This window comes from Cervus elaphus, chromosome 6 (genome assembly GCF_910594005.1).
Source record: "Cervus elaphus chromosome 6, mCerEla1.1, whole genome shotgun sequence".
Taxonomy (NCBI): Eukaryota; Metazoa; Chordata; class Mammalia; order Artiodactyla; family Cervidae; genus Cervus; species Cervus elaphus.
Window position 1 is genome coordinate 6,931,175 of NC_057820.1, and position 27,950 is coordinate 6,959,124.

The 27,950-nt window shown below is 44.4% G+C and overlaps 1 protein-coding gene across 1 annotated transcript in view; it reads right to left on the bottom strand.

Annotated features, from left to right (window-relative positions):
* C1QTNF7 (C1q and TNF related 7) overlaps nucleotides 1-27,474 on the bottom strand; it is a 122,978-nt gene extending 95,504 nt beyond the window's left edge. Inside the window, exon 1 of the mRNA XM_043906164.1 lies at nucleotides 27,010-27,474. Within this exon, the coding sequence (XP_043762099.1) occupies nucleotides 27,010-27,031 (22 nt within the window). The 5' untranslated portion in view covers nucleotides 27,032-27,474. The remainder of the gene's footprint in view (nucleotides 1-27,009) is intronic.
* Nucleotides 27,475-27,950: the final 476 nt, after the last annotated feature.

Sequence of the window (27,950 nt, forward strand, 5' to 3'; positions counted from 1 at the left end):
GGTGGTTAATTTCTGATAGATTAGACACACTGTTCTAAGAAAACAACAGAGAGGGTGAGATTGGAGTAACTGGGAGAAATGGAGATGTCAACAGTGGGAAAGAGCGTCTTGAAAGAGGGAATTGGTTGTGTATTCAGATACTTGAGACACCATCGTGTAGAAGGAGACTTGGCCCCATCCTATGTAGGTCTCAAGGACAGAACTAGGGAAAGTGAAAGTGTTAGTCACTCAGTCTTGTCTGACTCGGTGACCCCACCAACTGTAGCCCGCCAGCCTCCTCTGTCCATAGAATTCTCCAGGCAAGAATACTAGAGTGGGTTGCCATTTACTTCTCCAGGGTGTCTTCCCAACCCAGGGATCAAACCTGGGTCTCCTGCATTACAGGCAGATTCTTTACCTCCGGAGCCACCAAAACTAGGATTGATTTGTAGAAATTCCAGGGAGAGAGTCTGCCTTAATAGGAAGAAGGTTTTTTTTTTTTTTTTTTAAATCAATTTCAAGTTAAAATAAACAAGGGGCTAATGTAGTATCTTTCTAAGATGCCACAGGGATAATTTCGTTTGGTGTCTGTGTCCTTTCAAGGAAAACAATGACAACAAAAACCAATTCTACAATGCAAACATTTTATCTTTTACAACATCCATGATGTTCTTCAGGCTACTTAGTACTCATAGGTCTTAAAAATAAATTGAGTTGTTAGAAATTGACCAGAGTCTTTCCAGGCTGAGTTTAAATGCAAATGATAAGTGTGTGAATAACTTTTAGATACAGTCAACACTCATTATCTATGAATTCCTCGTTTGCAAATTCACCTACTTGCTGAAATGTGTTTGCAACCCACCAATCAACACCCAGAGTGCTTTCCTGGTCATTTTCGGACACACACAAAACTGCAAAATATCTAAGTCACCTGACGTGCGTGTTCCCAGCTGAGGTCAGCTCTATACTGTAAATGAGTATATCTGTTTTATAGTCTGTGTGCTGCCACGCTTTTTGCACTTTTTGGGTTTTGTTGGTGATTTTGCTGTTTAAAATTGCCCCCGAGCAGAAGAGTGCTGTCTGGTGGTTCCTAAATGCAGGAAGGCTGTGATATGCCTTATGGGGAAAATATGTGTGTTAGGTAATCATCTTTCAGGCATGAGTTACAGTTCCGTGGCTGTGCATCCAATGCTAATGAATCAACAATAGGTACTAAATAAAGTGTCTTTAAACGGAAACACATGTCACACCAGGATATGTGTAGGTCAATTACTGAAAATGCTGTGACCAGGGGCTTGCAAGAACCTAACTCTGTTTTTCCCCAAGGAGCAATGAACTTGCTAATTCAGCCTTTGGAATGACCTTAAATATAACACAGCTACTGTGAACAGCAAGAATTGACTATACTGTGTTCATAAAAGATTGATGGATTGCTTTTGTTCATAGAACCCAACTCTCAGATGCCTCGTCACCCACTTCAGCCCCAAAGCCCTGATTATTCAGAGGAGAGCTGGCTATCCAAGTGGAATACCTGAGGCTTTTTAAAGGGTCCAGACCACCCTCCTACGTCTGCCAGACCTTGAGAAAGGAGGCCAAACTCAACCAGGTCAGGGCTCAGGGACAGACCAAGTCTAGTGACCTTGCTCTTTACTGTGATGGAGGGCTTTGAGCTGGCACAGTGGTAAAGAATCCGCCTGCCAATGCAGGAGATGCAAGAGATGCGGATTTGATCCCTGGGTCAAGAAGATTCCCTGGAGAAGAGAATGGCAGCCCTCTTCAGTATTCCTGCCTGGAGAATCCCATGGACAGAGGAGCCTGACAGGCACCAGTCCATAAGGTCGCAAAAAGCTGGACATTCAAATACTGTCTGTCCTCTAGTAGTCACGGTCTGTGTTTTCCTCATATTTTATCCCCCCTTAACACAGAGCACAGTTTTGAGTGATACAAAAATCTGTCTGGATGGGGAGCAGAGTGACCCTTAATGGAACCTTAAAAACAACTGCTCTAAAAAGACCAAAACTTTAATTTGAAAAGATGCATGCCCCTCAATGTTCGTAGCAGCACTATTTACAATACCTAAGACATGAAGCAACCTAAGTGTCCATCAACAGATGAATGGATAAAGAAGATAGGATACATATACAAAATGGAATATTACCCAGCCACAAAAAATCATGAAATAATGCTGTTGGCAACCACATGGATGGACCTAGAGATTATCATGTTAAGTGAATGTCAGACAGAGGAAGACAAATATCATATACTATTACTTATTTGTGGAATCTAAAAAAAATTGATACGAATGAATTTATTTATGGAACAGAAACAGACCTACAGACAGAGGAAACAAACTTATGATCACCAAAGGGGAAAGGGGGTGAAGGATAAATTAGGAGTTTAGGATTAACAGATACACACTACTATGTATAAAATAGATAAACAACAAGGACCTGCTCTATGGAACAGGGAACTATATCTTGTGATAGCCTGTGATGGAAAAGAATCTGAAAAAGAACACTGAATCGCTTTGCTATACCCCTGAAACGAATACAACATTGTAAATCAGCTATACTTCAGTTATTAAAAATAACTGTGGTCACTTGTTGAATATTAAAGAGACTGAACACTGGACGATGGGCTTTGGTGAAAGCTGTGCTGCCACCCTCTCACCCACTAGACCTCCTTGCAGACCTGTAACTAAAGCGTTAATGTCTGGCGCAGCAGGGGCTTCCATACCCAGGTCCGACCTGCCGCTTTGCGATTTGTTGCGATTTGCGGAGCCCTGTGCACCATCTCAGTTAATCTCCACCACAACTGTCTGCGCTGCCCATCTTATCTACGTTTCTTCGATGAGAAAAGTAAGATTTAGAGAAGGTGCGAAAGGTGTCTAAACACACATAACTAGCATGTGGCAGAGCTGGGATTTGCGCTTAACATTTTGCCATCAGCTGATCCGTGTCTGCAAACTGGCAGCCAAGTTTGATCCACGGCTTTGTTTGGGGTTTTGCAGATGATCTGAATTAGTTATTATTATTCATACATTCGGGAGCAAATTGAGTGTGACCGAGAAGTTGGTACCCTCTCTGGGCTGGGCATGGGAGCTCTGGTTCACACAGCCCACTGTACTCATTTGCATTCCCTGCCTGGCCTTGGAGGGAGGCGCGTGCTGACCTCTGTAGTCAGCCCTTCCTGTATAATGCTGTCGTCTGTATTATTTCATCTGAGCTTCATGCTTTTATGACTGTTCTGCAGCCAAATGAATTTGTCCCAGATCAGATGTCTAAGTGAGCTGAGAGGCAATCTTCTCCAGGCTTTTCTCCCACACTGTTTTCTTGTATTTTTACAACCTGTAAGATGCATAGATCCACTCAGCCCCCCAAAGCAAGGCTTAGTTAGGATGTTCCTAGTACAGGGGTCTTTGCAGATAGCTCTGAGAAAAGCAAGAATTCAGTGGTGCAGGGGTGCGGTGAAGCAAGTGTCTCTAAGGAAAAGAATTCGTTCCCTAGGAGTCCAGTGGCTGAGACTCTGAGCTCCCAAGACAGGGGCCCCGGGTTGGGTCCCTGGTCAGAGAATTAGACCCCACATGCCACAACTAAGAGTGTGCGTGCCACAGCTGAGAAAGGTCCCATGTGCTGCAACAAAGACCGAGTGCAGCCAAATAAACAAATGAAAATAAATATTTTACAAAAAAAAAAAAAAGCAAGCACTTTGCTTCTCATGACCATCTCCTTGCTTCCTAAGGTTAACATGCCGGTCACGGGGTCCTCTCTCTCTAGTGGGTGATCTCTGCTGGAAGAGTTCCTGGAATCCACTCACTGTCAGGATGACATTTCCACATCAAAGGCCTGGGTAATGAGACCTTTCCACGGGAGCACATTGGAGCACAAACAGCCTAAAGCTGCGTGCCAGGACCAAACAGCACACAGCCCAGCCAGCTGGGCACGCAGAGCCTCCCAATGACCGCGGCCCTGAGTGTCATGGAATTCTTCTCAGGAAAGTCCCTGAGCTGGCCTCCCCACTTCCAGTCCCTCTATGTGGCCAGCTTGAAGTGCTAGTGTCAGGCACTCAGTCGTGTCTGAGTCTCTGCGACCTGGTGGGCTGCAGCCCGCCAGGGTCCCCTGTCCCTGGGATTTTCCAGGCAAGAATACTGGAGCGGGTAGCCATTTCCTTCTCCAGGGGATCTTCTCAGTTCAAGGATGGAACCTGGGTCTCCTGCATTGCAGGCAGACTCTTTACTGTCTGAGCAACCAGGGAAGCCCCATATGGCCAGCTTAATTCTTCTCAAATTCTGTTCCCCACGTGCCTCCCTCACTCAAAAGCCTTTGATGGGTTCTCAGGTCTTTGAAAATAAAGTCAAAATCACCTCTCCCATACAGTAAGTTCCCTATATACGAACCTTCAAGTCATGAACTTTCAAACACGAATTTCAGCAGCGTCAGGCATGAGTGAAATCACGGCTTATCCTCTGTCTCCTGTTGCTGACCATCCTTCAGCTCTGCCATCTCCCATCTCCTCTCCCTCCTCCGGTCAGTAATTCTTCTTGCCTGATCACTGGATGCCAGCCCCTGTATGCCAGCTGTTGTCCTGTACTACTGAATTTTTCAAGGTACTGTACTATAAGATTAAAAATGTTTTCTTTATTTTTTGTGTTTTTATGTATTATTTGTGTGACAAGTATTTTAGACTTATTATAGTACAGTACTCTGTAGCTGATTGCGTTAGTTGGGTACCTGGGCTCACTTGGTTGGACTTAAGAACAAATAGGATTTAAAAACATGCTTTCAGAATGAAACTTTTTAGTATGTAGGGGGCTTACTATATTCTGAGTCCTTCACGGTTTGAACCCTATCCAGCCCTTGCCCGACTTGCATCTCACTACTTTCCTTTTGGAACATTCTCTGATCAAACAGGGCTACTTGACCATGGCTAAGGGATTCCATCTGCAAATCTTTTTTTTCTCCTGTTCTCCACTGGGTGTGTGGGTCCTCATCATTTCAAGACCTCATCCAATCTTCTCTCTTCTGATGTTTAAGGCTTCTGACGCTCATTGTCCCTAGTTTCAAAGTGCGTTGTGATGAGGATTAAGCTCCCTTAACTAGTTGACCACAAAACAGTTGTGGGGGAAGAAGAGCTGGCGGCTCTTCTTCAGGGAGATCCATGAATATCGGGATATGCCTTGACCGAAGGTTTAGATTCACAGGAGACATCAGCTTCCAGTTTCCAAGGGTTGAAATGGATACAGGGCTTATTGACTCCTTGTATATTTTTCTCTCTCCCTCTTTTTTTTTTTTTTGGTTACTTTGTGAGGTTCATTCATTTATTGATTCAGACACATTTTGAATAAATAGTAGTTTCAATCTCATTCTTCAACTCAGATCTTGCCCATATGCTAGCCATAGTTTTACTTATTTTTCTCTCTTGATAAATGGAGCTAATGGGGCTTCCCAGGTAGCTCAGTGGTATAGAATCCACCTGCCAAGGCAGGAGACGCGGAAGATGTGGGTTCGATTCCTGGGTTGGGAAGATCACCTGGAGAAGGAAATGGCAACCCATTCCAGTGATCTTACCTGGATAATCTCATAGACAGAGGAGCCTGGCAGGCTACAGTCCATGGGGCTGCAGAGTCAGACACGATCGAGAGGCTGAACTGAGCTCCCACGCACACAAATGGGAGAAATAGCATTCTGAAGGTGGAATTGCGAGGACTGAATGGTATAATGCTTTTCCAGTACCTGTTAGGATGCTGGGCACACTCTAGACACACAGTGGACACCCAGCAAATGCCCCATCTTTCCTTTCAGTGAATTTTGTAATCAAACTGGTACCTCACAGACAGGAATCTCATCCAAATTAGCACAAATTCCCTAGACTGATTTGTTCTGAGATACAAGTTCTATTTGAAGTGTTTGTTTTCATGGGTGTATTGCATGGCTTCTCTTCAATTTTTGTCAGACTAACTTTTGAAGAAAATCTGAAAAAAAGAGCCAAAAGAAAATATTCAGCCAACCCTTCCTTTTATGGGCATGTTGGCAATTTGTCTATCCAAACTAAACAGTCTGTAATGGTCTTGCCCAACTTGATTCTCAAAGAGTCTAAAATGTGTCCTTGAACGACCTTCCTGGCCAGTTTCCTTTAAAACACAATATTAAAATATGTTTTAAAAAAGCAGCACAAAATGTTGCTGGCTCTTTCCTGCTGGACATTGCATCAGCAATTTCCAGGCCTTTGGATTGGAAGGAAAAACAATGTTTTGCTCACTCCCCCATCTGAGCGTAAGGATAACTGGTAATAATATCTACATATGGCAGCCCAAATGGAAAGCATCTCTTTGACACAGATGATGCAGCTATTTGGAACTCATATTATACTTTTTATTACATTTCATTCCCCTCTAAGCTAAGATCCCAGAAAGCGAAGCAGTCTTCTGGACCCCATATATCTGGATGTACTGTTGTTGTTTACTTGCTCAGTGAGACTCTTTGCGACCCCACGGACTGTAGCCCTCCAGGCTCCTCTGTCCATGGGATTCTCCAGGCAAGAATACTGGAGTGGGTTGCCATGCCCTCCTCCAGGGGATCTTCTTGATTCAAGGGTAGAACCTGAGTCTCCTGCACTGGCAGGTGAATTCTTTACCCCTGAGCCATCTGGAAAGCCCCTGGATGTACTAGGAGGAAAATATTGCTTGCAAATGCAAGCTAATCAGTTTCCAGGGATAATCAGGGGATGTGGAGATTCAGTTTCAGCAAGAGGAGGTGGCCAAATGAGTGGGCGCAAGTTGGATGGTTGGGTAGGCAGAAATTAGCAAGGATGACAAGTCCAGGGGAGGAGGAAGGCGTGGACAGATGGTGGAGGAAAATGATGCTGAGAGTGGCCGTTCCTGCCCAAACTCTGCTGCACTTGAGCACAGGGCCCAAGGCCCAGTGTTTTCAGGTTAGTATCAGTTGTGGGCAACCCCACTTCTGGCCGCCCCTCAGCTATCTTCCTGGGCACCTGTGTCAGTGACGACACAGACCTCATGCCCACCTCTCTCTGAAAATGCTTTGTACCTTGCTCAAGTACTTCTGCAGCCTCTGATACATTTTCCATTTTTCATTGATTTCATCCAGAGGCCCTGGTGCTTGGACACAACCCTTCAGGGTATGGTTGTTGTTCAGTCACTAAGTCCTGTTTGACTCTTTGCAACCCCATGGACTGCAGCACGCCAGGCTTCCCTGTCCTTCACCATCTCCCAGAGTTTTCTCAAACTCATGTCCATTGAGTTGGTGATGCCATCCAACCATTTCATCCCCTGTTGTCCCCTTCTCCTCCTGCCCTCAATCTTTCCAGCATCAGGGTCTTTTCAAATGAGTCAGTTCTTCCCATCAGGTGGCCAAAGTACTGGGGCTTCAGCTTCAGCATCAGTCCTCCCAATAAACATTCAGGTTGATTTCCTTTAGGACTGACCAGTTTGATCTCCTTGTTGTCCAAGGGACTCTCAAGAGTCTTCTCCAGACTCTTCACAAGAGTCTTGTAGGGCATAGTTTTTGTCATTTTGCAGGTTTCAAAGGAAGCACACAGTTCTCTAAGGATTGAGTTTGTACAGAAGCAATGTACAAAGGCTGTGTGCTTTTGGGTCACTCAGATTCAGGTGTGGATCTCACTTTGTCATTTATTGACTCTGGACCAACCAGGGGCCCTCTCTGAATCTCATTTCTTCATCTGGAAAGCTTCCCCATCTGGAAAGTGGGAGGCAGCCTCTTTATGGGATCTTGTGAGGATTAAGAGAGGCCAACAAGTGACATGTTTGACCAGAAAGCAGAAAGTTGAACAAATGACAATGAAAGGAGTTACGAGGCATAAAAATGAATGGAGTTAGGAGGCATAAAGCAGAAGGTATGCTTGGTCACGAGCCTGCGATGTATCTGAAATCATCAAAATCAAATCTACTGGGTCAATGTAAACATTTTTTCACTATTTCCCCAAATTGACACTTCATTTTTAAAAACTGTATGTATTTATTTTTTAATTGGAGCATAATTGCTTTACAATGTTGTGTTCATTTTTGCAGCTGTTGATATTGTTGTTTAGTCACTCAGTCACATCCAACTCTTTGCAGCACCATGGACTGTAGCCCACCAGGCTCTTCTGTCCGTGGAATTTTCCGGGCAAGTTTTCTGGAGTGGGTTGTACAGTTTTTGCTGAACCACAACATGCATCAGCTATCAGTATACATACATTCCCTCCCTCTCAGGCCTCCATCCCACACCCCCCCTCCATCCCACCTCTCTAGGTCATCACAGAACACCAAGCTGATCTCCATGTGCTCTACAGAAGCTCGCCACTAGCTATCTATTTTACACATGTGAAGTGAGTGAAGTCGCTCGGTCGTGTCCGACTCTTTGCAACCCCATGGACTGTAGCCCACCAGGCTCCTCTGTCCATGGAATTTTCCAGGCAAGAGTACTAGAGTGGATTGCTATTTCCTTCTCCAGGGGATCTTCCTGACCCAGGGATCGAACCCAGGTCTCCTGCATTGCAGGCAGACGCTTCACCATCTGAACCACCAGGGAAGCGTGGTAGTGTATAAACGTCAGTGCTGCTCTCTCTGTTTATCCCTCCCTCTCCTCCCGGGGTCAACAGTCTGTTTTCTATGTCTGTATCTCAGACTCTAGGTTCACTCACATCTCCACAAATGACTGGATTTCATTCCTTTCTGTGGCCGAGTAATATTCTAATACTCCATTCTATTGTGTGTGTGTGTGTGTGTGTGTGTGTGCACACAGGCATCTTCTTCATCCATTCCTCTATCAACATACATCTAAGATGCTTCCTGGTTATTGTAAATAGTGCTGAAATGAACATTGGAGTACATGTATCTTTGACTTATGATTGTCTCAGGGTATACACCCAGGAGTGGGATTGCTGGCTCATATAGTGGTTTTATTCCCAATTTCTTAAAGATATCCCCAAACTTAAATAGTAAATGTATAAGATGTGGTAGACTCATCTTTGATTGAAACTTGTTTACATCTCCCCTACTTTGGAAATACCTTGTTTTGCTGTTGCTCACTCCTCAAGCCATCTTCCTCACTCTTCCTTTCTGGGTTCCACCACATTTGCTGAAGGATTAAGCTGCGCCTGCTGTGTACTCTTCCTGGCCACTCAGTCCTTCCTTTCAAGCCTGATTTCTGATCCCAGGGCTTTCCTGAAAGGTCTTGCTAGAGTCTAGGATGTCATTTATGTGCTCACACCTTGCGTACACGCCCAGTCTTATCATTCTGCCACTTTCTACACCACTGGCTACTAACTTTCTCTAAAATAGCAGTTCTCTACCTTGGCTGCATATTAGAATCAACTGAGGGACTTTAAAAATAATTTATGCCTGAAGTCCAGCATCAGGGGTTCTGAGGTAATGGTCTGGGTTGCAGTCTGTGTGTTGGGATTTTTCAAAGCTCCCTTGTGGATGACTAAGGTGGAGCAAATGTTGAGAACCACAGCTAAGATTCTCTCCCTCTCTCTTTTATTTACATAATTTTTCAAAGCTCTGTTTCATATCTTCTGAATATCTTTTGGGGTCTCATTCAAATCCTGTTCTTAGAGTGTGGCTTTAGGTAATAGAGGATGCAAGTACTGTAATTAAGGCAATTTATAGTTGGAGCTGTTGCTTTGGCATCGCTAAAGGAAATCTGTCACTCCTGGTTAATCAGAAAGCTTACTGAATGGAAATTCAAGGTATGACTGAATATGGATATGATGCATAAAGAACGAGGGAAGGAAAAAAGGAAAGAAAATCTTTGGCTCTTATGATCCAAACAACAGCCCTCTCTATCTAATGCTTTCTCCTCTATTGTATTTCAACAAAAGTACTAGGAATATTCATCTTAGCTATGATTGATTGAGCACCATGTTATGTGACAACCTCAGCCAGATGTATGCTATTATCGTAACTGTTCACATCAAAAAAGTGGAGATGGGCAGAGTTCATTCCCCAAGGACACAAGCCTAGAAAAATGACAGAACTGTGATTTTAACTCAGGTCAAACCCTCTTTGGATTAGAAACCAAAGAAATTGATGCCAAATCTTGGAGAATTGCTTCCAAAATCCTACTCGAAGGAGACTGACAAATACCTGAAATCATTCTCACATCTCCCATCAGTTTTCCCATCTCCACGGTGAGACCTTTTATCCTTGTCTGTGTGCTTTGGTTTAATTCTTCTCATCCTCTGGTCAGTCATGCCACCTCCATTTCAGCTTGACAATGACCCTACTGACATGTGCTGTCCAGAGTCTAGAGTAACAGTGATAGTCCTAGTCACCGACCAGTTATCACCCATGTCCTGGGGTCATGGCTGAGTTAACAACAACACAGAAACTTTATGATGATGATAGATGGGCTCAATAAAGGACAGAAATGGTATGGACCTAACAGAAGAAGAAGATATTAAGAAGAGGTGACAAGAATACGCAGAAGAACTGTACAAAAAAGATTTTCATGACCCAGATAATCACAAAGGTGTGATCACTCACTTACGGCCAGGCATCCTGGAATGTGAAGTCAAGTGGGCCTTAGGAAGCATCACTACAAACAAAGCTAGTAGAGGTGATGGAATTCCAGTTGAGCTATTTCAAATCCTGAAAGATGATGCTGTGAAAGTGTGCACTCAATATGCCAACAATTTGGAAAACTTAGCAGTGGCCACAGGACTGGAAAAGGTCAGTTTTCATTCCAATCCCTAAGAAAGGCAATCCCAAAGAGTGCTCAAACTACCGCACAATTCCACTCATCTCACATGCTAGAAAAGCAATGCTTGAAATTCTCCAAGCCAGGCTTCAGCAATACATGAACCATGAACTTCCAGATGTTCAAGTTGGTTTTAGAAAAGGCAGAGGAACCAGAGATCAAATTGCCAACATTCACTGCATCATCAAAAAAGCAAGAGGTTTCCAGAAAGACATCTATTTCTGATTTATTGACTATTCCAAAGCCTTTGGCTGTGTGGATCACAATAAACTGTGGAAAATTCTGAGAGAGATGGGAATACCAGACCATCTGACCTGCCTTCTGTGAGAAATCTGTATGCAGGTCAGGAAGCAACAGTTAGAACTGGCCATGGGACAAGAGACTGGTTCCAAATAGGAAAAGGAGTACGTCAAGACTGTATATTTTCACCCTGCTTATTTAACTTATACTCAGAGCACATCATGAGAAACGCCGGGCTGGAGGAAGCACAAGCTGGAATTAAGATTGCCAGGAGAAATATCAATAACCTCAGATATGCAGATGACACCACCCTTATGGCAGAAAGTGAAGAAGAACTAAAGAGCCTCTTGATGAAAGTGAAAGAGGAGAGTGAAAAAGTTGGCTTAAAGCTCAACATTCAGAAAACTAAGATCATGGCATCCAGTCCCATCACTTCATGGCAAATAGATGGAGAAACAGTGGAAACAGTGGCAGACTTTATTTTTTTGGGCTCCAAAATCACTGCAGATGGTGATCGCAGCCATGAAATAAAGATACTTACCCTCGGAAGAAAAGTTATGACCAACCTAGACAGCATATTAAAAAGACATTAAAACAAATTAAAAAGATACATTACATTGCCAACAAAGGTCCGTCTAGTCAAGGCTATGGTTTTTCCAGTGGTCATGTATGGAAGTGAGAGTTGGACTATAAAGAAAGCTGAGCACTGCAGAATTGATGCTGTTGAACTGTGGTGTTGGAGGAGACTCTTGAGAGTCCCTTGAGCTGCAAGGAGATCCAACCAGTCCATCCTAAAGGAAATCAGTCTGGAATAATCATTGGAAGGACTGATGCTGAAGCTGAAACTCCAATCCTTTGGCCACCTGATGTGAAGAGCTGACTCATTGGAAAAGACCCTGATGCTGGGAAAGATTGAGGGCAGGAGGAGAAGGGGATGACAGAGGATGAGATGGTTGGATGGCATCACCGACTCAATGGACATGAGTTTGGGTGGACTCCATGAGTTGGTGATGGACAGGGAGGCCTGGCATGCTGCAGTCCATGGGGTCACAAAAAGCTGGACATGACTGAGTGATTGAACTGAACTGAACTTACATACTATGTTCAGGAGAAAGCTCTAGAAATAAAGGACTAGGTTTTCATGGCGGGGAGTGGGGGGGTGGGAGGGTAGTCCGAGATGGAAATAAAGGTTTCTCTGTCGGCATTAGAGTGAAAGTGACAGTCACAGAAAAGGGGAAGGGGTGCAATGTAAGGGAAGATGTGGAAACTCAATACCTTTAGAAGAAAGTAGAAAAGGATTCAGAGACAGAGGCTTCCCTGGTAATCCGATGCTTAAGAATCCGCCTTGCAATGCAAGGGACACTGGTTTCATCCACAATCTGGGAAGATCCCACATGCCTTGGAGCAACAAAGCCCTTGTGTTGCAACTACTGAAGCCTGAGTTCCAGAGTCCGTGCTGGACAACAAAAGAAACCACTGCAGTGAGAAGCCTGTACATAGCCAACTAGAGAGTAGCCCCCTCTCGGCCCAACTAGAGAAAAGCTAGCATGCAGCAGTGAAGACCCAGAACAACCAAAAGCCAAAAATAAATAAATAAATCTTTTCAAAAGAGGATTTGGAGAACCCTTTCCTCCCTCCCTTCTCCCCTCCCTTCTTTCCTTTATCTGATATTTTTCTTCTGTGAACCACACAGCTGTTGCTTGAACCCTCATTCAGTAAGCTTTCTGGTCAACCCAAGATTGCAGCTTTCCTTTAGGAACCTCCTAGCAACCACTTCAACTCCAAACTGCCTTCATTATCAGGTTTGCATTCTTTATGACAAAAAACAACATTCTAAAAAGGATTGGAGTGAGTTTTTAACACCATAAGGGGCTGGATAGTCAGTGCAAGATGAATGGAATGTTGAAAGGAAAGCTGAGATATAGAGAAAACAGTTGTTCCAGGGCAGGACACGGGTCAGGGCAAGAGGGACGAAATTCATTTCCTTTCCTCAGAGAACACATGGGTCACTTTAAGTCTGAAAGGATGCTGGGTTTGGCTGCCAGGAAGTGAAATTTCATGCTCAATCACAATAACCAGATTGCGCCTTATGGTTCACATAGTTTGTTTCTCTTTTGTCGCATGGCTTTGATTTTTTAATTTCCACTAAGACTGCTTCATTTTGCACAATTCTTTTAACTTGCTTCAAATCCTGTATAGCTGGGGCATTCTGACATTTACAGGGTTTCTGCTACATTCCAGACACTGCTCAGGGTGTTACAGAGAAGAACCAATTCTGATTCCATGCTGGAATTGTTTCTTTGACTTGCTTTGTGTTGCTTGTGTTATTATTGTCATTGTTGTTGTTCAGTCGCTGAGTCATGTCTGACTCTTTGTGACCCCATGGACTGCAGCAGGTCAGGCTTCCCTGTCCTTCACTTTCTCCTGGAGTTTGCTCAAACTCATGTCCATTGAATCCATGATACCATCCAACCATTTCATCTTCTGTCACTCCCTTCTTTTCCTGCCCCCAGTCTTTTCCAGAATCAAGGTCTTTTCCGATGAATCAGTTCTTCTCATCAGATGGCCAGAGTTTTAGAGCTTTGTTGTTATAATCATATATAATGGCCTGCCTCAGAGGACCCTGTCCCTCTGCCTGACTGTTCCAGTGCCTTTGTTCAGCTCACAGAGATAATCTGACCCTGCCCACCTGTGAATGGCTGCAAGAAAGAGGAGATAAACACATCCCTTGCCAAATGCTGGCCATTCCTGGAGATGTTTTGCAAGACAGATGGGTCTTTTTACTTCATTTCCTCATTGCCTCTCCCTCTTTATTCTGTCTTTTGACTTGAGTTTCTCACTGCTCCTCTTTCTGGTTCTATAAAAGACCTGGCATCCAGACCCTGATAAGATAGTTATTTTGAGACATTTTCTGCCATGTTCTCCGTCAGCTGGCTTTCTGCATAAAGTCTCTATTCTTTGCCTCTGCACCTCATCTCTTATTCATTAGCCTTTTGTGTGGTGAGCAGATCAAGTTTGGTCTCAGTAACAAGGGCAATCCACTTATGGGGGTGTATATCCTGCAGGGTATGAAGTGTGGAGGCAAACAAGCAAAAACACAGAATTTAGACTTGGGGGGTTGTTGTGGAGAAGAAGAGAAGAAAACGAAGAGGGAGGAGGATATTGGAGAAGGTGATAGTTGGGATGAAAGAGAAAGGCTGAGAAAGAAGAGAGAAATAAGTGGAGAATGCATGAGGACTTCCCTGGTCATCCAGTGGTTAAGACTGCACTTCCAATGCAGGGAATATGGTCTGGTTGGGGAACAGATCCCACATGCTGTTGGGCCAAAAAAAAAAAAAAAAAAAAAAAAGAGAGAGAGAGAATGAGTGAAGAGGGGTTAAGTAAGTGAGAAGCTGTGTTGAATAATGAATTGCAGGACTCAAAGAATAGGGTTGAAAGGGGGAAGTGGCTGAATGATGTAGGCTGGGCGGGAAGAGGGTTGAGGGTGAGGGCAGAAAAGAGAAAAAGGCAGGAAAGGCTGATTATCCATAGAAAAAGTTTGAGTGTTAAGGATTTAGTTGTGTCCCTACCCCCAAATTCATAGGTTGAAACCTCAAATCTTCAGTGTGACTGTAATTGGAGGCAAGACATTTAAGAAGGTCATTAAGGTTAAACGAAGTCATAAAGGTGGGGCCTTGATCCAAAAGAACTTGTGTCCTTACAAGAAGAGGAAGAGACATCACAGTAGATCTCTCTCTCTCTGCACCACATGAAAAAATTGCAGGAAGGTGATTATCTGCAAGCCAGAAAGAGAGTTTTGGACTTCCTTCCTCCAGAACCACAAGGAAATACATTTCTGTTGTTTAAGCCCTCAGTTGATGGTGTTACCTTGTTATGACTGCCTGAGTGGACTCCCATGAGGCATATGGAACTTTAAAGTACCAGAAGAGGCCAGGGGAATCATTGTTCACCCCAACATGGCCATCTCTGGGCATGGCCCAGTAACACACACTTTAAATTTCTTCCTGAAATTCAAGAGACAGAGGACTTCGGCTCTGCTGGCGAGGGGACTGTGTATTCGTGTACATATGTGTCACTGCTGACTGATGGTGAGGCTTTGGGTCTCATTTGTAAATCAGTCATGTCTGACTCTAAAACCCTATAGACTGTAGCCCTGTAGGCTCCTCTGTCCACAGAATTCTCCAGGCAAGAATGGCAGAGTGGATAGCCATTCCCTTCCCCGGGGGAGCGTCCTTACCTGGGTCTCCTGCTTTGCAGGCAGATTCTTTACTGTCCGAGCCTCCAGGGCAGCCACATGTGGGTCACTGCTAACTGATGGGGAGGCTTTGGGTCTCATTTGTGAAATAGGGTTAAACATAGTACCAGCCTGACTGGTGTGTTGGGAAGATTCGATGAGGGTTGGCTTAGGAGCATACCTCTGTGTAGGAAACGCTCTCTGTTAGCTGCATTACTAGAGCACGTGTGCATGTTAATTTAGAAAATTTTTTTGGAGAGTGAGGGCTCTTGAAATTTATCACATAGAAAGGAAATGGGAACTCGTTTTATGTCTCTAGATTGTATTAGATTGAACAATATGACATTATCTTTTCTATAGATCCAAGACACAGCAAGTATTTTTTTTTTCACTTGTACCCATTCTTCTTTTTAAGGTTCTTTCCCATTATAGCTTATCACAGGATATTGAATACAGTTCCCTGTGCTATCAGTTAAAACCTTGTTTATCCATTCTAGATGTAATAGTTCACAGCAATTGTTTTTAAAATGGAAACATGCCACATAAAACCCCAGGTACATGGATTTTCCTGGAAAAAAAAAAAAGAAAATCTGATCTCTTAGAGCTACATTAACCCTGGAGATCCCTGCGGGAGTGGGTGATGACCGCCCATGTTGTTTGGAGAGCGTGGTTTCAGGCCTCCTGGGTCTCGGCCACATTGTAGATTTCGGGTGTGGCCCCTGATGGAGTGTATGGTATAGAGCTATGATAACGTGTTGCTGACAAAATCCAGAGAGATGGGCATATTTTCTTTTCAGGCAAAAGCATTAGGTCATCAGTGTTGATTTGTGTAAGCAGATGGCAATTGCAAATCATCCCAAACCAAACATCTTTGACCTTGAATAATCAAAACAACCAGGGAAAGGCACTCTGGATTTCACTTTTGACAGCTCGGTGGAAACACTTCGGTCTCGGCCAAGATTCTTTCCCTTGACAAGTTCATACTCTTGTGCAAGTCCATTCGCTGAGTACCCAGTGTGTGTCCAGGCCTCTTGCTTGTACTTCTGCTTTTAATCCCTAAGCGTTGACTCATTGGAAAAGACCCTGATGCTGGGAAAGACTGAAGGCTACAGGAGAAGGGGAGGCAGAGGACGAGTTAGTTGGATGGCATCACCTACACACTGGACATGAATCTGAGCAAAATTCAAGAGATAGTGAAGGACAGAGGAGCCTGGCGTGCTGCCGTCCATGGGGTCGCAAAGAGTCAGACACGACTGAGTGAAAAACAACAAGAGAAGGTGTCAGTCTGTCCATTGAGAAGAAACCCCCTCAAACAAAGAGGCTGAGGTTAACAATGAGCTGGCTGGCCAAAACTAACAACTCCTGACACGGACTAGTATTTGTGTTTCATCTTCTGACTTACAAACGTTTTCTCATATAACATTTTATTTAAGATACCAGTGGATCCGCTGGAGTAGATACTTATTGTTCTCATTTTCAATGATGAATGGAGGCTCCGAGTGTTCAGATAACTTGCCTACAATCACACAGCCAGGAAGGATTAGGACTGGGCACGTCATACCCGGAGGTCACAATTCCCGATTCCTCATTCTTTATAGTTAACTAGAAAGAAAAGCAGAACTGCAGCACGGATGAATATTGGCTTTGCTACAACCAAATTGAAAGAATAATCTGGGGCTTCCCTGGTGGCTCAGTGGTAAAGAATCTGCCTGCCAACACAGGAAACATGGATTCGATCCCTGATCGGGAAGATCTCATAAGCCTCAGAGCAACTAAACCCAAGCACCACATTTACTGAGTCTGTGCTCCAGAGCCCAGGAACTGTAACTAATGAAACCCACACCCTAGAGCCTGTGCTCCACAGCAAGAGACAGCGCTGAAAAGAAATAATCTGAGCAACATACTTGATCTTTTTTTCTGACATGGGCTGACTAGAAAAGCTGATGCAAATTTAGCATTAAGGAAAACAGAGTATTTAAATCACAGAGAGTAATAGCTCCCCTGTGACCTGGACTGTCAGACAGTGTCCAGTGTAGTATTAATAGTTAAAGCAGTTCTGGAGAGCATCTGATCCTCCTTAAGGTATCGCTAATTGAATTTTACATTCTTTCCTGCAAACCCTAGATTGGGTTCAGATTATTTCTCCATACAGGTCTTTGCATAGCTGCTACCCATCCCAGGAAACTGATGCGGAGTTAGTACTGACTGTGAAAGTCATCTGGTATCTGGTGTTGAGGTCTGGATGTCATTTCAAGAGGGGCGTGGGTATGTCTAGTAAACTACATAGTGTCAGGGAAATTTCTCCCTGCAAGTCCAGGGAGACCCTGGCGAGGGTTAGGTAGGCAGATGGTGACGGTCTTCAAATGTTTAAGAAGCCAGAGGAAAGTGGTGGCATTCTTGCTACTCCTAAAAATAGAACAAGACCAGTGAGAAACATTTAAAAGGGTCAGATTCTCTCATAAGAACGAATTTTCTGGTGACCGGTGGTATTTTAATGTAAAGTGAAAGTAGCAAAGAGTGTCCAACTCTTTGTGACCCCAAGGACTATATGGTCCATGGAATTTTCCAGGCCAGAATACTGGAGTGGGTAACTTTTCCCTTCTCCAGGGGATCTTCCCAACCCAGGGATCGAACCTAGGTCTCCCGCATTACAGGTGGATTCTTTACCAGCTGAGCCACAAGGGAAGCTGGGGCTGCTTTACTAAGAATGAACATTTTGCTATGATTGGTGTTGAAGCTGAAGGTGGAGTTTGCAGTGTGGATAAATTCTCAAAGTTTGTCTGGGACCATTTCATCTCAGACTCAAGAACAGACAGGAGGATGGAAATATGACAACTTCTGTAATATTATAAGGACTTTGTACCTAAATTGTTTTCAGAATATGAGAGTTTTTAAGTCTCTAGACTATACTGGAGTTAAATAAAATTGCCATTTTGCGTAGGTAATAGAATGGTTAAGGTTTCCCAGCTGGCACTAGTGGTACAGAACGTGCCAATCCAGGTTTGATCCCTGAATTGGGATGATCCCTTAGGGGAGGGCATGGCAGCTCACTCCAGTATCCTTGCCCGGGAATCCCATGGACTGAGGAGTCTGGTGGACTACTGTCCAAAAGGTTGCAAAGAATCAGACACTATTGAGCACTTAGCACACAGCACACACGCAATAGAATGGTTGAAGGTCAGCCGTTGTGTATGGTTCAACATAATTCATGCGAAGGGAACAGACTTGATCCTTCAGACCTGTGTCACCTGGAGAGAAGGAAGGACTTAGAGGCTATGATGACTTCACTGCACATAGCTCTTGGGGTGCTCTGCACTGAATTGGGCTTCTCTGAAAGTCACCTGTTGAAGTACCTCACCAGGTGACTGTACTTGCAGATAAGGCCTTTAAAGGGGCGAGCAAGTTAAAACGAGGACCTGAGGATGGGCCCTGATCCGGTCTGACCAGTGTCCTTGTAAGAAGGGGAACTTGGCCACATGCTCTCTACAGAAAAATGACCACATGAGAATACAGTGAGAAAGCGGCTGTCTGCAAGCCAAGGAGAGAGGCCTCAAAAGGAATCAAACCTATGGCACCTTGGTCTTGAACTTCTAGCTTCCAGAACTGTGAGAAAATAAATTTCTTTTGTTTAAACCACCCAGTCTTGTATTTGGTATACGCAGGTATATGGAGATATGGAGGCCAGTAGTAGGGGTGAAGGGGACGAGGAAGTGGGCAAGAGACAGACTTTCAAGCCTCCCACCCCATGATCATACCAAGGTATGTGGTCTTTATTGGGAAGGAAAAGAGGTCAGGCTAAGGATCTGAGGAATGGATATGAACACCTGTGATAAAATAAAATGGGGTGGTAATTCAAAGAATCCCTACACTGAGATGCTACTGATTTTAAATTAGATTTTACAGTGGCCTGAGGTCAAAATTAGTTAAAGAAGTCTTTTTCCAAAAAAAATTAAAGGTGCAAGGAAGAAACTGAAAAAAAAAAAAAAAAACTTACTAGTTTAAGAGAGTAACCTGGTTTGAGGATGCTGGCAATTGACAAGGCCACCAACTGAAGTTTTAAGGACACCTCTCAAATATCATTCGTGTACATCTAGCAGGATGCGTTTTAAGGCAACAAGGTCAGCTATGGTTTCCTGTTATTGGCGGTATGAGCAGGCACTAAACGTGCAAATATTTAACGCTGTCTTCTAGTTAACTTTTGATTAATTAGGACTAACTCCTGCCCCTTGCTGGGGAGACAGACTGACAAATGCTTGTGGGACTTTGATCTCCCTTCTAGTCCTTTGGCCGTGGACAAGTCACTTTGCCTTGCTCTCATCTTTCAAATAGGATTAAATCTCCATCCCTGCTGCCTCACAGATGACTGATGAGATGGGGGTAAAAAACCATTCCATGAGATTGTCAGTATTTCAAACAGAGTCAGAGTATGTTCATGGTGAAAAAAATCTCTACTTAAAACAAATGTTACAGAGAACAGATCTATAGGTTGCCAAGGGAGAGGAAGTTGGGGAGGGATGGATTGGGAGTTTGGGGTGAGCAGAGGCAAACTATTATATAGAGAATGGATAAACAACAAGGTTTATCCTTGTTGTGCCATAAAGTACAGGGAACTAGATTCAATACCTTGTGATAAATCACCATGGAAAAGAATATGAAAACTGTGTATATGTGTGTGTGTGTGTGCATAACTGAATCACTTTGCTCTATAGCAGAAATCAGCAAAACATTGTAAATCAACTATACTTTACCAAAATGAGCTTAAAAAATGTTAATTGGAAATGTCTACTCTAAGATGAGTCAATACCAGGGCTCTGAACTGCTAGTTAGAGAATTAGGAATCCTTGCCAGAAGTCCATGTGGCAGGGCGGGAAGGGTGTGGGTTTTGGAGATGGGTTCAACTGGAGTTTAAATGCCTACGTCACCCCCACAGTCCTCACAGGAAGTTAAGTAAGTGATCCACCTCTCCTATCTGGAAAATGGGGCCATGTAGACAGTATATGCAAGGCACTGGCGTATAGTAGGTTTTTAATAAAAAGCCTGATGAGCTCTGGTGATCAATTGAGCAACTCTGAAGATGCCATTTCGTCAATTATCAGAAGATGTATTCTACTAGCCACTGCTGAATACCTGTTGGGTAATGTGACAAAATAACTTAGGGAAATATTTATTCATGTGTATTCTCTACTCCCAACTTATCGCAAGAAGGTTGCCTGGCTCCTTGGGCTTCTTTGTTTCAAGGTTATACAGGCAGAGCAGGAAGCAGACATTTCTTGAAAATAATATTTCTTCCTTTCTTTCCTAAAGCCCAAATCCAAGAGTAGATGCTGGGAAAGAGAAGAATGCAGGGCCTTTGATGGGCGACTTCCCCAGACCCGGGGGGCCTGGGGTCGGGGACCGGGGCATCCGTAAGAAGTGGAAACACTGTGTGGCCAGACCACAGAGGACAGGACAGCTGAGCATCACTCAGACCCCAGCTTCCTGGCTGGACAGTGACCGTCACTTCCTAAGCAGGGCTGGAAAGCCTAGTCCACAGACATCAAAGGGACAGGCAACTTATAAGAGAAGGCACAGTGATCTGAAGGAAGACCTCCCCAGTTCTGGCGATGGTGGGGGGTAGGAGCTTGATCACTTCTGAAACTAAACTTCCTGCTGCCACAAACTCTTGGAATCAGATTTAAATTGTATGAAATAAAATGGAAAAATGTGAGATTTCTTGCAGACCTGTGTTTGTAGATTGATTCAGATCTACTACAGTTGTAAGGCATTGGAAAATCTAAAGATGATTTCATTCCTGCTCTCTGAAGCTCACCCTCTGCGGGAGCTGAGTGCTGAGTGTGAAGTCGCTTCAGTCACGTTCAACTCTTTGCGACCCCGTGGACCCCATCCCGCCAGGCTTCCCTGTCCATGGGATTCTTCAGGCAAGAGTACTGGAGTGGGCTGCCATTTCCCATGTGGGCACTGCTGCGAGTCATAGGACCCCGGCACGAAGAACTATTATTCAAAGCACCACAAGGGGGCTTCCCTGGCGGCTCGGTGGTAAAGAATCTGCCTGCCCTCTGGGCAGATCCCACATGTTATGCAGCAAGTCAGCCTGTGAACCACAACTATTGGGGCTGAGCTCTACAGCTCATGAATCACAACTACTGAACCCACATGCCAACTACTGAAACCCAAGCGCCCTAGAGCCTGTGCTCCTCAATAAGAGAACCCTGGTCTCCTGCACTGTGGGCAGATTCTTTACCGTCTGAGCCATCAGAAGCTCACAGTAAGAGAAGCCACTGCAATGAGAAGCCTGTGTCCTGCAGCTGAAGTGTAGCCCCTGCTCACTGCAACTAGAGAAAAGCCCACACAGCAACAAAGACTCGTCACAGCCGGAAAAAAAAAAAAAAAAAAATCCAAACCTCACAAGATCCTGGGGTGGTTTTGCACCGCTGTAAGTGTTCTCAGACACAAGGGGAGGACAGCTGAATTTTTGCAAAAGGCAGACAGCCAAGAGGATGGATGAAAATTTCTCCTGAAGGAATATATGAAAATATGCCCTCCAGTAATCCCTGCATGCCAATCTCATTATTACACAATCACTATAGCTGTAAACTCATAAAAGTTTTGTAGACTCTCAAGTTCTTTTGGAAACAGGCCTGTTTGATAGGAACAAGTCTGGAAACTGGTGATCGAATGGCTAAATGTGTGGGTAATGATGTTCATAAAAGCGCTCAGAGTTTGTAGCTCCGTGGAGTCTGAAAGCTGAGAAGGTCCTCAGAGGTCTGCCAGCCCCTCTTGCCCCTTCCATTCCACCCCTCTGTCATTTTAAGGGTTAAATCTGGATGTAGTGAGGCCTCACGGTCGTTGCTTGGAAAGATCATTGTGGTGGTCAAGGCTTTGGGGTAGCAGGTTTAGGAGCCTGGGTCTGACGAGCATCAGCATCCCTTAGGGATTATGGGAGCAAACAACTGCTGTCTCCCACCTGGACAAACATGACTTCCTAGTAACTGGAGGTTTCCTCTTTGCCCCTGCTGCACACACTGATTAATCATCTTCAATTATTGCTCTAAAGCACTGCCAGGCTGTTACTTTCTTGTTTACAAAGTTTTAATGATTCCTCTATTAAAAAAATCCAAACTTTGTGGTTTGGCATTCAAGGTTTTCTATGATCTGATTCCAACCACATCTTTTTTTTTCCAACCAAGTCTTCTTTTTTTCCCCCAGAAAATAACATAAATTTTTATTAACTACATATTTCTATAACAGCATTCGCCTACATTTTCATAATGTCTTTTTGGGCATTTTCTAGCTAACTACTCTTTTTTTTCTTTTTTAGAATTTTCTTTTTTTTTTCTGTTTTTTAATTCAGATAACAATTAACATAGAACATTCTATTAGCTTTAGGTGTACAACATCTTGATTCAACATTTGTATATATTGTGAAATATCACAGTCAGTCTAGTTAACACCCATCATCAAACATCAATTTTTGCCCTTGTAGGTGCCAAAATGGTAAAGAATCCACCTGCCAATGCAGGAGACTCAAGACGTGAGGGTTTGATCCCTCGGTCAGGAAGATCAGGAAGAGTAGGAAATGGCAACCCACTCCAGTATTCTTGCCTGGAGAATCCCATGGACCGAGGAACTTGGTGGGCTACAGTCTATGGGGTTGCAAAGAATCAAACACGACTGGCCACGCAGACAACGAAAACTTTTAAGATCTAACCAAGGCTTTTGAGCTCATTTCCCTCTTCTTTCTATGTACACCCTTTGTTTCACCAGGTGGATTTTCTGACACTCCCCATACTGGTCTCCTTCATGACTTTGTTAGTTTTCTTCTCACTGCCTGAAATTCCCCTCCCATTAATCTGTATCCATCCTTCAAGGCCAAGTGACACATTATCTTCTCTGAAGAGTCTTTCCTGGGTGAGGGATACAGAGAATCAGATGGACCTGAGTGTGAGACCATATATTTCCTGGAAGACTTCAGGCAGGTTACTGCATTTCTCTAGGGCTCAGTTTGTTCATCTGTGAAATGGGGAAGTCAACACCCACCTTGGAGCCTTATAAGGTACACACGAGTCATCACTGCAAAATACTTAGCACAGTTCTTCACACTTGGTAAATGTCAAAGAAAGTTACCTATTGCTCTGATCATTCCAGAGACTTGAGGCCTCCCTTTCACAGAATTCACTTTGAGTCCCTCCTATATTCTTCCTTGTAAACTTAATTTTGCATTTTTGAAATGAGGACACGCACTTTATTTTCTCTACCTTATTGCTAGAGTCTCTGAATCAATGGTCATGAGTTTGAGCAAACTCCAGGAGATGGTAAAGTCCGATGCGCTGCAGTCCGTGGGGTCGCAGAGTCGGACACAACTTAGAGACTGAACGACAATCTGACTGATGACTCCTTGAAGATGGGATCATGTTTTATTCTAGCTTATGCCCTTGCCTTTGCCCACCAAATACAGGCCCTCAAACCAGAGGCAGAGGTTGGCCTTTAAGGTGTGAAAGTCAAAATGGATAAGAATTTGCTTTGCTCCTATTTTTCTCTTCCTTGTAAAAATTGACTATAGTTTTAAGGAAAATAACTCAATTTCTTTTGATAGGAGAATCCCAGTTTGGGGGTTTCTGTTTCATAGAAATAGGGAAGATTGTTCACGCAGCTGCAGGTGAAGACTGATAAATTTCAATTAAATCTTGGAAAACTTCATGGGCTTGCAGGCCATGGTAACCTCAACTCACTGGGCCAACCCAACCATATTCCAGCATGCATTCCAAGTTCCCCATGTGTGACACTCTTTGGGGGAAGAAAAAAGTGGTTTCATATTCTGATGAGTTAGAAAACAGTAGACTTTAATGACCCACTCATGGAGAGATAGAGGACAAATCAAGGAACTAAAATGTAAGAATTTCTGCAGCAAAGAAACTAGCATCTAATAACTAGTCAGAATAACTAACATTCATGGGGCCAGACACTTTGGCCCCATGACACTTAGCCAGACACTTTGATAGTAGGCCTTTTTCATTAATTCTCTAATTAAATCCTCCAAGTGTCCTCATAAGAATGCAGATAATGGGCCTTACTTGACAGTTGGAGCGGCCTGGGTCCAAGTTCACAATGCAATTAAGGGGTGGAGTTGGGATTTGAAGTCACATGTTTGTGACCCTGCAGCCTGAGTTCTGGTCCTCTGTGGTGTACAGTTTTATGCTTTCCCAAATTTGCCTGACCAGGAGGTACTTTTGGTTATCCTCTTATTAATGACCCATGAAACTGACCTGAAATAGACTTGAGGAAACAGAGCCTCACCACCTCCCTTGGGAGCAGCCATGACCTTTAATCTCTCTTTGCTTCTTGGCTTCTGCCTAGATGCTCTTGACCCTGTGATCTCTCCCGTGATATTTCACACCTCTGCCAAGGTCTAGTTCAAATGTAACCAGAAGCTCTCTTTGATTTCAGCTGGCTGATTTACAAAGCCCCTCTTCAGTTTTCCATAAACCTTCCAGACTGTTACCACTTGGGGTCTCCATCATGGGCCAAGTTCAAAGAGCCTTGGCAAAGCTTCTGGCGCTCCGTGGACACATAATTAAGGTCTATTGAGTTGCAATAGTGTCTCCTCCCCAGGCGCCCGAGGGGCTGATTCCCGAGTCTGGGGCTTCCCAGGTCCGGATCCACGGACTCGGGGTGTGCGGCTGTAGCTGGCAACCTGGGCTAAGTCTGGTTCCAACGCTTTTCAAGATTCAGACAGCGTGGCGCTCGCACTCCGGCAGTTCATTAGTTAACGCTCTGGTCCCTCACAGATGTGGCCTCTGTCCCAGCCTCCGTGAGGTGAGGAGGCACGGTTAGGTCACACTGGGCCGCACCTCAGCATCCTTTCTGGGGACAACCCTGACCCGTCTTTTCCAGGTTTCATCGCAAAGCCCCACACCCCGACTCCCGCCCCCTGTGGCTGCGCCCCAGATGAGTCATCTGGCTTGGGGCTTCATTAGCAACTCTAATTGCCTTTTTGTTTTGGTCCTCTCTGGGGCCTCCTGGGGGCCCAGAGGCGGGGCCTGGGGGCTCTGGCTTCCAGAAATGCCGCCAGCCTCCGTGGGAGCCCGAGATGGGAAGTGCGCGCTGCATCCCGGGCGAGTCCCTCACGCCACGCCGCGCGCGCGTGGCCGCACCCATCCCCGGGGTGCACTCAGGCGCCACGCAACCCCTGGCCATCCCAGCTCTCCGGCTGCCTGCGATGAGGTCACGGGGTGGGGTCCTGGAGACCCCCTCCAAATAGGGCGGGGGCTTCCCCAACTGGTCTGGGAATGGCTGGAGAGGACGAGAAGGAGGAGATGCTAGCCTGTCTGTCCAACCCACTGTTCCCCCTCTGGAGGTTGCGTGGCTGGCGTGGATCGTCCAGGAGGGGGAGAGGGAAGCAGAGAAAAGTCCGGGAAGGAACTGGACAGTGAAGGGGCAAGGCTGGGGTCCGACTTCCTCCACTCACAAACGTGGATAGAGAAAAAGACTAAGCTCTCTCCCCACCGCCTTGCCAGTGAGCTGATGGAGCTGCCTGCTCAGTTTTCTACAATCCCTGTCCTTCCGTCTGATCTTAATCTATCTCCCATCCCCAAGAACCCCCAAAGGCAGGGGAAGACGCTGTAATCCACTTCATGTCATTAGAATTTGACGCAGAAGGAAAAGCTTTCCAGAAACAGCGTCAACCACTGGTACCCAAAGAGCCCTTTGGACGCCGAGAGCCAGGGCTCCTGGGTAGCACCCCACTTTCTTACCCAGGCCTGACCGACCTGTGATCAGTTTCTGCCAGCAGTGGGTTTCATAGATCCAGGTCGCCTTGGTGTCCCAAACGATTCAGACTCCAGCAAACGCACAGGGTTTTCTAACCTCCGCCTGCAAGTTCATGTGTGTGCGAGAGGAATGACTGTGAGCTCTGATAAAATCTCAACCTGCCGGTGGGGGGAAATTTGCAAATCTCTTCTTTTCTGTATCTAGATTTTTTGCACCTGGAATTCTCTCTTGACATGATGGCAAGACTGATATCACAGGCTTTCTCAAGGAAACAGAAACACACATTACTTACGTTCCCCTTCATCTAAAACCACAAGATGCTTCTCCTACGATCCCGGCACAGAAAACCAGGACTATCATAACCTCTCTGCCTCCTGCCTGCTTCTGAAGCACAACCAGGAGGACCCAGCCACCCGATTCAGTCCATAGCATTGCCTGTCAACCGCGACTTCACAGATTTTGAGTTGAACTCTTTCTCCCTGCCCAGGACATAATATCTGTAACAGTCCTTTTGTGCCACTCCAAAAGAGAAGTCAAACGATTTATTTAACTTTTAAAAAACGTAGGCTGCAGAACAAGCTCATAAGAATTCACAGTAAGCACACTTCAGAGAATTTCTGGACTAATGTTACAGTCTTCCATGGGAAAGATTTCTGAGTTAATAGCAAGATCACAGTTTTGGAAGTTAAATTGCCTATAACGGGATAAGAAAACATAGACACTCTGACATTGGCAATACATGAGCCCAACAGCACACTGGCAAATGCTAGGCACATCAGACTGGAGATTTTGAAGACCTGCACACAATTTCTGAGAGAAATGGCATTTTTCATGTACTCAAAAATGGTTCACAGAGGTTCCTGTGACAAGCGGAATAGAAAGTAGAAAACATTACAGCTGAGGATTTCCGACCTCTGACTTATCATTTGTTGACATACTTTCTACAAGTTCCCCATTTCCCTACAAGTAGCTGTCTTAAATCCTTTCAGTAAATATTGCTGATGAAAGCCAACAGGAGGGGGGTGGAAAAAAAAAAAGAGAAAACATGCAGTGAAAAGGGAAGCTTACCTTTTCTAGGCATTGCTGACATCAAACCTTCCACCAAATCATGAGGCTTTCTTGCTTCTCTTGTCCCATGAATTCAGAAACCATTAAACAATGTTTCCAGCAGAAATATGTGTTTATTATTTGAAGCGGCTTCAAAACAACTCAAAAAATAGCTTGATGAAAAATAAAGTGCTGGTCTGCGCATGAGAATACTTTTGAAGCTTGGAGCTCATACTGTTGTACAAAGTTTTGCAACTGTCTTTCTCGGTTTAAACAACCTCCTGCTCCTCCCAGGCACTTGCCAACTTCTATAATTTAAAGCAACTGCGATCCTTCCCATAATACTCACATTTCAAAGAGCTTAATATATACTCTTGTTAGGAATGAGTGGGAGTGGGTGACGTCCTGCAAACCCCAGGCTGAGGCAAATGAAAAGCGAGGGTTTCGGATATCTAAACGGTTCTATTTCTCTCTTTTATCCATTGCTCGCCTCACCATGTTCCTTCAAGTGGCTTTTGCCTTTAAAAGTGATGCCTTAAGACCAAGTGGTATCACTACATTGGAAGCAAATAGCACACAGGAAAGTTTAGGTCCCCATTTATGGAACAGTGACGTTAGTGAAATTGTGTTTAAACATCACTTTTACTGACAATTATTTCCATACAATTTCTCCCTAATGCAGCTGTTTGAAAATTTAAATTAGTGTACACTGTGTTTTACTAACAGGGGAAAATATCTAAAATGATGTTATTTGCATTCTGCAAGAAAATTATCATCTCTGGGAAGGAAATTTGTTTTGCAGTCTATCCATGTAGCTGAATAAGTCTTCTGACATTAGACTTGTAATCGATGTTAGCAATTTTTACTATTTTCACCACTCTTCCCCAACTGCCATTAAACACACATGCGTGCACATGCACACACACACATTTGTGAGTTGAAATTTCAGCCAGCTTCAAGTG